The following is a 13,237-nucleotide window of genomic DNA, read 5'->3' as shown; positions in this document are numbered from 1 at the left end:
TTATTTTCGTATTATTACTTGTATTATTCGTATTATTCGTATTATTTTTATTATTATAATTTTTTTACCATTAATATTTTATTAATTTTAGTATTATTATTCTATTACTACTTTTATTATTATTTTATTATTTTTGTTATTGTAACTTAACTATTATTTTTATAATTTTTACTTTTATTATTCAATTTTTTTATTATCATTTTCTCTATTAAAATGTGCAAGATTATTATTTTCTTGTTATTATAACAGTTTATATTTTTATGGTTGCCATTCTTTTATTATTATTATTATTATTATTATTATTATTATTATTTTTGTTGTCAATATCATTATTATATCTTTCTTTACTAAATTTGTGTTGTATTATAGTTTTTATTTTTAAATGTTGAAAAATATAGTACGAAAAGTATTACATGGAGAAAAAAAATCTTTACTTACCATCTAGATAGGTTCATTAACAACTTTATTAAGAATAAAAACCAGTACTCGAGGCGGTAATAATTGCTAATTTAAAAAAAACAATATTTTACTATGGCTCTTAACTTAGTATTCCAATAAAAGTTTGATTTAATTTTTGTCAAATAAAATAAGAATTTACATATAAATTAAGATTATCGAGATTTTTATTTCTATATTTAAGAGTTTCAAAAAAGGTAAAAAACATAACCCTACTATATTTAATAAAAATTTAATATAAATACAACCTAAAATGTATACTAATTACGCTTTTTTTTGATAAATTTGCATTCAATTTTCCTTAAGTTTGAATAAAAACTTATTTTTTATTTGATAAGTTACTACATCTTACCTTTTAGTTAAAAATTGCTTTTATTTAAAACAACATAATGCATTACTATTCCTTATGATCAACTAAAAATAAAATAAAATTTTACTGAAAATAAATCTTCTTGATTAATTGTTTTCTCAACATCGCTATTTTAACTAAAAAAAAAAAAGAAAAAAATTTATTCTCATGGAGTAAACCTTTTTTTTCTTAACTGCAGTTGAACGGTATCACAACCCAGGGCGAGAACATTGCAGACAACGGTGGCATTAAAGAAGCTTATCTGGCCTACAACGAGTGGGTGCGACGCAACGGTCCCGAGAAGCAACTTCCGGGCCTTAAATATAATGGCCAACAGATGTTCTGGTTGAGCGCGGCCAACACCTGGTGCAGCAAGTACCGACCCGAGACGCTCAAGCTGCGCATCACCACTGGAGTGCACAGTCCCGGCGAGTTCCGAGTCCTCGGGCCCATGTCCAACATGCCCGAGTTTGCCAAGGATTTTAACTGTCCACTCAGCACGAAAATGAATCCCAAGGACAAGTGTGCTGTGTGGTAGAACTTGCACTGATGTTTGTGGGTATGTGTGGGTGTCTGTCGTTGAGTGCTAACTGTCGATTAAATTTCGAAAAGTGATACTTGTTCGCGTGGTTGATCGAGTTAAGTTGTCAATTGTATTTTAGTTTTTTTACGCGAGGGATCATGTCTGAACAATGTCAATGGTGTGTGCTTGCGTATTGGTCTCTCTGATTTTTTTTTTTTTTTTTTTTTTTTTTTTTTTTTTTTTTTCATTTTGGCATGATTGATTTCATTTTATTTTAATTATTGATCAAGAGTTTTTGTTGATGAGAGGATGTGCCAAAAACTCGGGGAAATACTTAATCGTAACTTATCGAGTAATTTATCTGAAATATATATGTATAAACGGAGTCAGGATATTTTATTAACATTAACTATCTCTAAGACAAAATTATGTTAGTATTTTTTTTCCTTTTTTTCAAGATTTTGTGAGTCTTATTTTAGTGAGTTGTATTGATATGTGTATGTGTGTGTTGTTTCGGGCAATAATAGTTCTAACGTAGTAAAACTAGTAAGTTAGTAGAGTTGTTTTAAAGTAGTTCGTGTGTGTGTGTGTGTATGTGATGCTGTAAAAAGAATGCCACATTATGACAAACATTTTTTAATTATTCGACATATTTTAATTTTAAAAAATTCTCTCGTTTCAGAAATAAATTTTTTAACTAATAACTGATTATTAAATAAGCTAATATGCCATAAAAAATAGTAAAAAGAGATGTGACAGTTAGATATTTTGACTTTTATTAACAAAATCATTTCTCGAATATTGACACATAATAAATAAGGTAATTTTGATGAGGTAGATAGATTTCCGGTGGTCATTTGAAATATCAACAATTAAGGGCCAAACCAGGCTTATCACGCCTATGAGAAAAATTTACAGGATAAAAAATATACAATGATGATAATAAAATTCATTATAGTCAATACAAATACACGATTAGTGAGAAAAAGAAAAAATAAAATCGGTGAAAAGGATATTTTAAATGTGAAATGCGAAATAAAAAATAAAAAATAGAAATTATTATATTGGCTGTATAAAAGTGTAAACAAAACCTACGATGTATTAAATGAGGTAAATAAAAAGTATAATTGTTTGTATGAATGTTTATTTTGATCTTGAGGTACGGTATGAAATGTATAAAATCAACTTCTAATACTATTATATTATCATAACGCAAAAGCGAGGAAAACTATAAGTGCAAAAATAATCTCTTTTACAGTACACAATGTATCTTTAAAAGGCATTTTAAATGTTCATAACTAGTTCGTGAAAAGCAAGAATTTATCTTGCTCATTTTTACAAGTAACTATAAAATATTTACACAAATATATACATTATCTGTTAATCATACTTCGGTCATGACAATTTTTGTAATAAATTTATTGCCTCACTAAAATTGTCATTATCGTGTTTAAGCACGCGATACAAATCTCAATTGCTACCGTAAGATATACTGTATGTATTGGAAATAAACGTGCGATTGCATTTGCATCTAATAAAACAAAATTATGAGTATTTATAGGTAATCATAAGATACATGCATATAAACACAAATCCTTTCATATCATCGATATAAATGTAATACGAAATTATGAAATTATTGTTGTCATCTTCGAGACGTATTGTTTAAATATTATGCCATGCAATTTATTACTTTAAAAAACTTTGAAAATGAATTTTTTTTTACTATATGATTTTTTATGCCTCAAAAGCATAATTTTTGTTCCTTTGCGTTGACATTTATAATTTTTTAGTGAGATGCAAACTGATGTATACTAAAATAGTAAATAAACAAATAATAATTAGTGATTGCATGATGGTCTCAAGTTACTTATGCTCTATGTTTCAGTTTTACGTATTACATAATTATATAGTGTTTGTGATTGTTTCATAAATAAAAACCATGCCTTACAATTACAACACAGTTTTGTCGTGGAGACATATACATATACATTTGTTAATAAACTGCGTAAAAACTGTATACTACATCTAATGATAAAATATCAGTAAGATGTCGATGGCACTGTCATTTAAAAATTTTTTTCTATTCATGGACGATATCTCAAAAATCAAGACTCTTGTGGATATTTATTTTAACCATGTATTTGTCAAACGCAAAACTTTAATATTAAATACACAGTTAAAAAAAAAAAATAAAAAAAACATAACAAATTTTTTACCAAGCCAAAACTTCTCCATCCCACAGTTGTTTCTATTTTGCATGCTTTGCTCTACATTAACATAAGTTTTTTGATGTACACTCAAAAAATGAGACTTACGTAAAATTTTTTTTTATTTATATTTTATTACACTTCTAAAACAACTGTTTTACTCTTTAAACAGTTTATTGTAAAATTAACTATATGGGAACATTTTTTACAAGATATTCATTATGATGGAAGTCACACACAATTTTGAATACAACAAGTCATGAAAAACTTGTTGTTCGTATTAATTTGTTTAATTCCTTCGGTTTTATTTCATTAAATAGTTCAAAAGGTACATCCCACGCAATCAAATCAAACTATCATGTACTTAAGCCAAAAGAGTTTAAAATAAAACAATTTTTTATAATAGCTGATGCCTAGTATGTATTACAACAAATGTTGTCTCCGTATTTTATGTAATAATATTTTTTTCGTGAGTTTCCTTGAATAAGTATAATTTTTCAAAACTTAGAAACATAGGCATAAATAAATTTTAATCTCATCTCATGGGAAATTCATATTCTAAGGCTATCATTTTTATTTTGATAACTTACATACACAAAAATGTGTTGAATGCACTGAGGGAGAAAGTATCTTAGAATCAAGGAAATTAAACTAAGGACTAGCAAAGTACCTTATATTTGATTTTAAAAAATTAATTAGTAACGCCTTAATTAATGCCATGTATTATATTTTGAAACGAGCCTAGCTGAATAAAAAAATCATTTTTATTAGTTGATAAACATTTCAATCCTTATTTAACAATTAACATGATGTTCAGATGTAGCATAAATAAAATAAATTAAATTTTCTATTAGGAAAGATGCTATTAGTTGTTAATAACAAATTTACATTTACAAACAAACAAAATTTAGTTTGCTATAGTATGTGTTAAGTAAGAGCCATTAAAGTATATTTTTGACCTAAATCAATACTTTGGATAAAACCCATCCAAAGAATGTGATCATGAGAGGGAGAAGCTATTTAAATGTGAGGAGTACAACAGCGATCCTCCAGTCCAGCAACAACCAACCTGTGGACTCGACCAATTCGGGTGCCGGACTTGATTCATTTTTACATTTATATCCTTACCGATTTGTGATACCACCGTCTGTGAGTTAGATATTTAAAAATAGGATGGTAAAAAAGCCAACAGTTCCTTTTTTACTTGGGTGTTTTTCTTCCTTCTCTTTCATCGATTTTGAAAAGCTCACCACGAGTTTGACTAGCATAGCGCGAAGTACACGTGAGGTTGATATGACAGCTGCAGCGATTATAAAAAATACTGAAAAAAGAGGGAAGGAAACGGTCATCAAGTAAGTAGTATGATAATAATATTATTATGATCTACCAGATACCAATTTCTTTTTTTTTATTTATCTGGAAACCAAATTTTTGTTTGTTTGGAGTCTAATAGTCTAGACAGTTTTGGACTAGTTTCGATTCACAGAAAAATCTTCCAAATCACCAATAACGATTTCCTCATATATATAGTTGATGTGTGTTGATTAAAAATAGACAGTTTCATTTTAGTTTAATCCCATGGAAAAATTTAATTGTTTAAAAAAACGTTGATTAACATACATTTTTTTTTTCTAATTTGGTACCAAATGCATCGCATATTCCTTAGATTTACTAATTCTTTTACATTGTTCAAGAGTCCAAACGTATTTAACTGATTGTTAATCGAATATCGCGTTCTTATAAAATAACACTGCTTTGACATTGCTTTGACTTAGAAGTTCAGTGACATCGTGGACAAAGTTTTAAAAACTCTACATAGTATACTCAAAGTAAAGAAAAATTTTTTCTATCTGTTCTTTTTTTTTTAATAACTATAGTAGAAGAACAAAGTTCTTCATTCCTTATTTTGCGTAAAATCATTAAGGTACTACACGTGTGATATTATGATTCAAAAATTGAATTTATAGCTCATCTATCATAACTGAAAAAAAAAAAAAAAAAAAAAAAAAAAAGAATGAAACGTAAAATCTTCCACTTACTGTGTACAGACAAGAGACTTTTTCTTATGTACGTCTATTGTATTCTTATTTGCATGTATATTTTTATTCAAGCAATTACTTTATCAATTTAAAAAATTACGGCTGTATAAACGAGTTGATCGTAGAAAATATCTAACGTTAATATAGCGCGCCGAATCATTTCATTAACATTTACAGCACCTATCCAGCATCATAATTTATCCTCGACCGGCGGTCTTGTCTAATGATATATTCCGATGTACCTTCACATATACTTTTATCAACTAGTATTTTTACAGTTATTTTTCTTTTTCATGTCGAATAGATACGAACAAAATTAAAAATCATCCTCCTTACTATATTATTCATGATCATCATAAAAATACACATTCAATGAAGCTTATTGGATTAATTTACTCAAAAAGAACCCAACACACATTTGACATTCCAACGTACAGTTATAACGACACACTTCCGAAGTAAATACCTAATAAATCTATGTATAATTATGTATTCCCTTTGTTTAAAGTGTGCCTGTTAAACGTTTTCAAAATTTAAAATTTTCATGACATCCTACCGGCTGGCAAAGAACGTATTTATTACCCAAACATACCTAATGTTGGAATAAATATTTTAACAAATTTATAACTTTCATCTCTTTTTATGATTTCTTAATTTACTTTAAGATACAGTGAATTATTTAGTATGGATTAGCAACATTTGAACTTTAAAACATAAGTGTGTACATAAAAAAATACTAATAATACTGTAAGCGAAATAAATATGTACAGTAAAGAATATTTTTCCGATATTAAAGGACTGACAGGGGGGCTTTCATGTAAAGCCTCCTCACTTTAAAAAAAATCAAACAATTGATCTTAAAAAAAAGTTTTTGCTGGAATAAACAAAATAATAATTAAATAAATTATGATTAAAATCAAACTTTATTATTATTTCAAAAAAACGAAAAATGAATTTTATTTGTAATTACTAAATTTTACTATTTACAAAATTTACTTGCATCGCAAATAATTTAGATTTTGGCACTTAAAAAAATTCTGATAAATTTGTATCTTGGAGTAAAAAGTACTCATCACTGTCAAAGAGTCAGATATGCTCAAAAATCAAAGGAATTTGACTTCCAATTAATTATATATAAATGCTTGTTATAAAAGATCTCAATGCATATAATAAACTATTTAAAAAGTTAACATTGAGCCAGATATAAGCCATGATTCATCATTGCACAACTTTAACAATGTCACTTAAAAAAATTTTTGTTCGACAATGAAAGATCTCATAATTTCAGATAAGTTTATGACAAAATTTCTCCGTAAATAATTTTAAGTATCAGTCACTCCAAAAATTTACAAACGTTTTTCAATGCAAAAATACACGATGAAAAATATTTCACTCCTTCCTTCATATTTTACAGAAATCCAAAGTGGTGGAAAAGACGCTTTGTACTACAACGTGATCTTACGTTAGCATTTGCCTTCGGTCTTTTGTACATCACCAACAATTTTAGGAACTGTGAAGCGATTCCTATTGGTAAGCACACAAAGACAAACGAAAAGAAAAAAAACACACGCACACTCATACAAATTGGATTTATTTACATACTACTAATATATTAGCATTAAAAGAAATGTAAAACAGTAATCGCTTCTTAGTCTTTTGTTTACATTTTAAGTAATGAAAGTAAAAATATTAGGAATCTGTTTCTTTTAAATTCTTTTTCTCATAATGGCTTTTATTGACGGTCCTAGAAAAAACTACCATTATTTTTAGATTTTCTATGTCTTTTGATTTTTTATTAAAATAAAATTTTGAATCTGTTTTCACGTTTTCTTTCATACAACTAAAAATCTACGAAAAATTAATTACACGTCACATGTATAATGCATTATATCCGAACCATGTGTGATAGTCGCACCAACTGATGCGGTAACGCTACTTCACACAACCAAATTCCTGAAAGAAACTAGTGGGCAAGAGACCCCTCAGGAAGCCCAGAAACCATTGGCGATCTGTGACTCACCAGGATGTGTACACACTGGTACGTTTCTTATGTCTACTTTTTGTTTTTCACATTTTTATCTAATTTTTATTATTATCATCAACATTATTATTTTCACTACTATACTATTATTCTTATTGTTGTTGTTATTGTTGGTACTGTAGGTATTTATCGCTTACCTTTATTTATTTATAATAATTTATTCTTCAAAATTTATTATGAATGAATACTAGTGGAAAGAAGAATCAACAAATTACATAATGTACATGTACAGCTTCATCGATATTAAGGAACATGGATCCGACGGTCAAGCCATGCGACGATTTCTACAGATTTGCTTGTGGAGGTTTCCTTAGGGACACGATGATACCGGACGACCGATCGGAAATCGACGTTTACAGCATGATCAGCGACAAGCTGCAAAAGCAGCTCAGAGCCAGTATCGAAGAGGAGAGCAAACCTGAGGATCCAAGGCCCCTCAGGCTCCTCAAAACTTACTACCAAAACTGCATGAACAAGAGTGGGTTTTATTTCTGTTTCTCTTCTTTTTTTTGTCAGTACATACTTTTTTCTTATTAAATATGTACGATGTAATTTAAGTGTGCATTCGATTTTTTTTTATTTAAACTTTATCGTGTGACATGGTGTCCAAAATCATTGAAGTATAATTTTTAACTGAGACAAAAAAAATTACAGCCCATATTGAGGAGCAGGGACTAGATCTGCTATACCAAAATCTAAAGGAATTGGGTGGTTGGCCGGTTCTGATGAATAATTCTTGGGTCGAAGACAACTGGAGCTGGAAGGATACCATCTACAAGTTACGAAAAATGGGCTACTCGGTTAATTATTTTATCAGCATTCGCATCGATTCCGATTTGAAGAACAACACAAAACGCATCATCTACGTGAGTTGACAAATCTAAGGAGCTCGTTACACTGCTGTCACTATATTATTCATATATTAGCCTATATTATTCATCTTTTTTGTTTTTGTGTGTATTCCCTTCAATTATTTGTTTATGATTTCACCCATCTATTGATCGGACATCGATTTTGTTGATAGCTTTGGGTTCAATATCACAGCTAATGACTTGTGTTTCGACACTTTTCATCAGAAACAAAAAAAATTTTCAGTATTTGTGACTCGGGCACTCGATCGATTAGTCGAGCTTTGTCTGCAAGTCACAGTTTTTGCATAAATTTATCCACTAGTATATATTAAAACTTACACATCACATTGATTACAGACTTAATAATGAAACCACTTTTTTTTTAATCAATAAAATAAAAAGTTAACTACCGTTGTCGAAAAATCATTAAAAAAAAAAGTGAGTGTAATAAAAAAAATCATAATTTCAAATAGTTGGACAAAACCGCATTGGGTATTCCACGCTGGTACCTGGCACGAGGCTTAAGGAACAAAATTGTGAAATCTTACTTCGAGTACATGGTCAACATTGCCCAAATCCTCGGAGCCGATCGGGACTACGCGGCTGAACAACTCAAGGAGTCACTAGAGTTTGAAATCAAACTCGCCAACGTAAGCATAAAAACTCGGAAAAAATAAAAAATAACAAAAAAAATATTTATCAAACATTAAAATATTTTCCCTAGATCTCACTTCCAAGTGAGACACAGCACAACGCCACGGCTCTGTACAACCCAATGACCATAGCCGAGCTGTCCAAGCGATTCCCGTCCATACCTTGGATGGAGTACTTCAATACCATATTGGCACCAATAACTAGCGTCACAGAAGATGAGGTTGTCGTCGTAAAAGCACCTAGTTTTATTACAGAACTCGAGAAGTTGCTTATGGAGACGCCCAAGCAAGTACTGGCAAACTACTTAATGTGGCGCGTCGCTGGAAGTTCTGTAAGATACCTGAACGATGAGATCAGGGAGCCACTACTTACCTTTTCTACTACAATCAGTGGTAAGATTTTTTATTTTTTGATGTGATGGTTTGTATAACATTTTTATTTTTCTTATTTTCAATGTAGTTTTTCAAGTAGTTTTTCTATTCACAAGTAGTACCGATTGATTAATTATTTAAGTTTTACATGCTTTTTGTCTAAATCAATAATAAATTAATAAAATTGAAATTTTAATTGCATTTTATAAAAATAAATGGTTGCCGTAGTTATTAATTACGAACCATTTATTATTACAACCTGCGAATGCCATGTGAATCACAAAGACGTGATCTCAGCTTGAACCAATCGTATCACGAATAAAACACTTCATTTTTAATTATTTTTCTTTTTAGGTAACAAAAGATCCACCTTAACTATATAACATCGATTTCTATTTGTCAAATTACAAATTCGAATGTAGATAAATGTAAAAATTACTAACAAATAACTTGAATTTAAATAATTATTCCATTATAATTTCTCTACGCATGTATTACTTGAAATGTTATTTCGATGTTACTATATTATTAACAAAAAAGGGGCTAAAGTAAATATCTTTAGAGAAAAAATTCAAAAAATATTGTCAATAGTTATAAAACTAATTCATCAATCAAATAAAGTTAAAAAAATTTTGTTTTTAACCACAAAAGGTAAAACCGAGCGCGAGCCACGTTGGAAGGAGTGCGTCAATTTAGCCAGCATTTATTTTCCCGTGGGCATGGACGCGCTCTACGTGAGGAAGTACTTTAACGAAGACACGAAAAAGTTAGCCATTGAGATGGTCTCGGACATTAGGACACAGTTCATAAAAATCCTGCATACAGTCAGTACAAAAATCTATTTTAAGTTGTCAAAATTTTATTGAGAATAGAAAATAAAATATGTTATGCAACTGATGGATTTAAAGATCGACTGGATGGACAACAAAACGAGAGAGGCTGCCCTGGATAAGGCCAAATCCATTACCACTTATATAGCGTATCCGGACGAGCTGCTGGACGACAAAAAGCTTGAGAAAATCTACGAAAAACTGGAGATCTCATCGGGAAGTTACTTTGGAAGTACTCTTAACCTGACGCTGTTTGGAACTGAGTCCGTCTTCGAGATGTTAAGAAATCCAGTCAACAAGAGCGAGTGGTTCAGCCAAAATAATATTGCCGTCGTCAACGCGTTCTACTCGTATAACGAAAACAGCATACGTGAGTTCATCTGGTATTTTTATTCCTTGGTGTGTACATCCCGCATTGTAATCATTCCTCTTTTGGGACTATTGTTTTTTAATATGTGTCTTTTTTTCGTGTCTCCATTTTCTTAAATTTTTCTCTAGGTCTGTTTTGATAATTTTTTTAAGGAAGTTGCTTGCTTTTATATCTCTGTTTGTTTGTATCTTTATTTAGAAGCTTTAAAACTTTGTCTGCTTTGACATAATTTTTAAAGTTTTTCAATTTACGATATTACCACGTATAAGTTGTTTCTGAATGTGTAACAAAATCTCATTTTTACGATTAATAAGTTAATACTCTTTGTTTAAAATGATTTTATAGCTTCTTTATTTAATAATTGATATGTTAGTCTTCGTGACTACATCCTCTATGACTATGTATCCAATACCAAAGATTTTTTGTCTTCTAAATCTTTATTATTAAACCCCTTGACAGTTTTTTCTTTGTATTAAAATTTCTGTCTTTGCAACAGTAACTATTTATTTTATATATCAAATATATCATGGTACTATCAAAAATTTACGTTTATGTGAATAATTTTTACTGTATGTTTCCAGTATGTTCTGCTAACTTGGCTTTTACTCTTTGCCCTTTATTTTAGAGTAATGATCTCCATGCTAAATTTTTCTACTTTTTCCTGTAAATCGTAAATAAATTTCGTATTTGTCTTTAAACAATGTCTTCTAGTGCTGTACTAAGTTTAATTACGATATTGATTTTTTTCCGACATGAATTAATATTTATTTCAACTTTCAATCAATTTGATTGAATTATATACCTTGACTTAGTACTCGGAGTAGAAGGAGACATCAGATAACGAATCAATTTTTCCAATAACGCAGGGAAAAGCTTGTTTCACTGAAAAAAGCTGTAGAGAGGGAGCCTTACTACCTAAAACTTTCTATATTATTCAAAATTTCTGACAAGCTCTTCCTAATAAGCAAGAAATGTACATTCAGTATCTTTTTCAAATTTTTTTAGCAACTTTTCATCATGGCTTGAATATCTCAGTAAACGTATTTCAGAATCGTTCAGTGCTATTTGAAAAATCCTTTTATATTGAAAAAAATATCTGACAGCTATTTACTCTGTGAGAAATTTGTTAACAAAACCTTTTTCCCCTATTAATTAATAGAACTACCAGCTGGCATCCTTCAGGGGGCATTTTTCAATGATGACCGGCCTAAGTACATGAACTACGGTGCCATCGGTTTTGTGATAGGCCACGAAATCACCCACGGTTACAGCGGTCTGGGCCAACAATTCGATAAAAATGGTAACCTGGTCGATTGGTGGGGGGAGGAGACCGAAAAGAAATTCCTTCAAAAAGCCGAGTGTATCGTGCATCAGTACGGCAATTACACGTCCAAGGAAGGTCATCTTAAAGTAAGTTACTCTGGTTAAAAAAATTTTTTTAAATCAATTTTCACCTAAATGAATAATTGTGCAATTATTTGCCATAAAAAAAAAAAAATTCTTATTTTTAGAATAATGTCAAGTATTCTTGATGTAAGTATTTATTAGTGTAAAAAAATAGGCGCCGTCCTCGCTAGTCTTTAGAAAATATGTGTGGAGATGAATCATTTTTTCATTAAATGTCTTTCACTTAATTAATCCCAGAAAATTACGTATAAACCCTTTGATAATGATAATAATTATAATAAAAAAGATAACCATAACGTGGGGCAAATATATTTTGTTAAAACTGAATTTTTTTCTAATTGAAATAAAATTATTATTTAATTTTTGCACTTCTTCAAATTATAAAATCAAATTCTATCATTAATAATATGTATTATCAAACAAATTAGCAGTTTGTATGACTATAAAAAATTAAATTGAATTAAACATTTTTTAAAATTTTGCTCTCAATTAAATGTGAGTTTAATTTTTTTGAAACTTCAATTAGAAATTTAGTTTTTTTTTTTTACTTATTACTCAATACTTTAACTACTAATTAATTACTAAGCGAAATAAAAATTACATTCTGAATGATCATTTTTTGCCTAATAAATCAAATAATTTTGAAAATTTTCTGGAAATTAAACGTCTACATTCATTTTTTCTACCACTGATTTAACTTGTGACATTTTTCTTTGGAACCACAGATAAACGGCGTAATAACCCAACGCGAAAACATCGCGGACAACGGAGGCATCAAATTGGCCTATCTGGCCTACAACGAATGGGTGAGACGAAATGGTCCCGAAGCTCAACTTCCCGGTCTTAATTACACTGGCCGACAGATGTTCTGGTTGAGCACGGCCAACACTTGGTGCAGCAAGTATCAGCCTGAGACGCTCAAACTACGTATCACCCACGGACAACATAGTCCTGCCGAATTTCGGGTCCTTGGGCCCATGTCCAATATGCCAGAGTTTTCCGAGGATTTCAACTGTCCACTCGGAACGAAAATGAATCCTAAAGACAAGTGCACCGTATGGTAACTGGTATGCATGGGTGTCTGTTCGTGGGTGCTATACCCATCGATTAGAGATTTTAGAATGATAACTGTTTGT

The 13,237-nt window shown here is 30.0% G+C and overlaps 2 protein-coding genes across 4 annotated transcripts in view; both read left to right on the top strand.

Moving 5' to 3' along the window:
- Nep2 (M13 family metallopeptidase neprilysin 2) overlaps positions 1 to 1,545 on the top strand; it is a 38,262-nt gene extending 36,717 nt beyond the window's left edge. For all 3 annotated transcript variants that reach the window (XM_089598329.1, XM_089598328.1, XM_089598330.1), the window contains exon 11: positions 1,005 to 1,545. In XM_089598329.1, coding sequence (XP_089454455.1) covers positions 1,005 to 1,343 — 339 coding nt within the window. In that variant the 3' untranslated portion in view covers positions 1,344 to 1,545. The remainder of the gene's footprint in view (positions 1 to 1,004) is intronic.
- A 3,286-nt stretch (positions 1,546 to 4,831) lies between these two features.
- Positions 4,832 to 13,165, top strand: LOC106638970 (neprilysin-2-like). The gene is made up of 11 exons (XM_089598770.1): positions 4,832 to 4,890; positions 6,992 to 7,107; positions 7,487 to 7,615; positions 7,851 to 8,096; positions 8,273 to 8,484; positions 8,943 to 9,119; positions 9,194 to 9,515; positions 10,146 to 10,318; positions 10,403 to 10,694; positions 11,854 to 12,104; positions 12,827 to 13,165. Exons 1-11 carry the CDS (start codon positions 4,832 to 4,834, stop codon positions 13,163 to 13,165), a joined length of 2,316 nt encoding a protein of 771 aa, XP_089454896.1.
- Positions 13,166 to 13,237: the final 72 nt, after the last annotated feature.

The sequence above is a fragment of the Copidosoma floridanum genome, unplaced genomic scaffold, assembly GCF_036245765.1.
Source record: "Copidosoma floridanum isolate Cflo_tuat_1 unplaced genomic scaffold, Cflo_Japanese_pri ptg000006l, whole genome shotgun sequence".
In the NCBI taxonomy this organism is placed as follows: domain Eukaryota; kingdom Metazoa; phylum Arthropoda; class Insecta; order Hymenoptera; family Encyrtidae; genus Copidosoma; species Copidosoma floridanum.
This window is presented reverse-complemented; position numbering and strand designations above follow the sequence as displayed.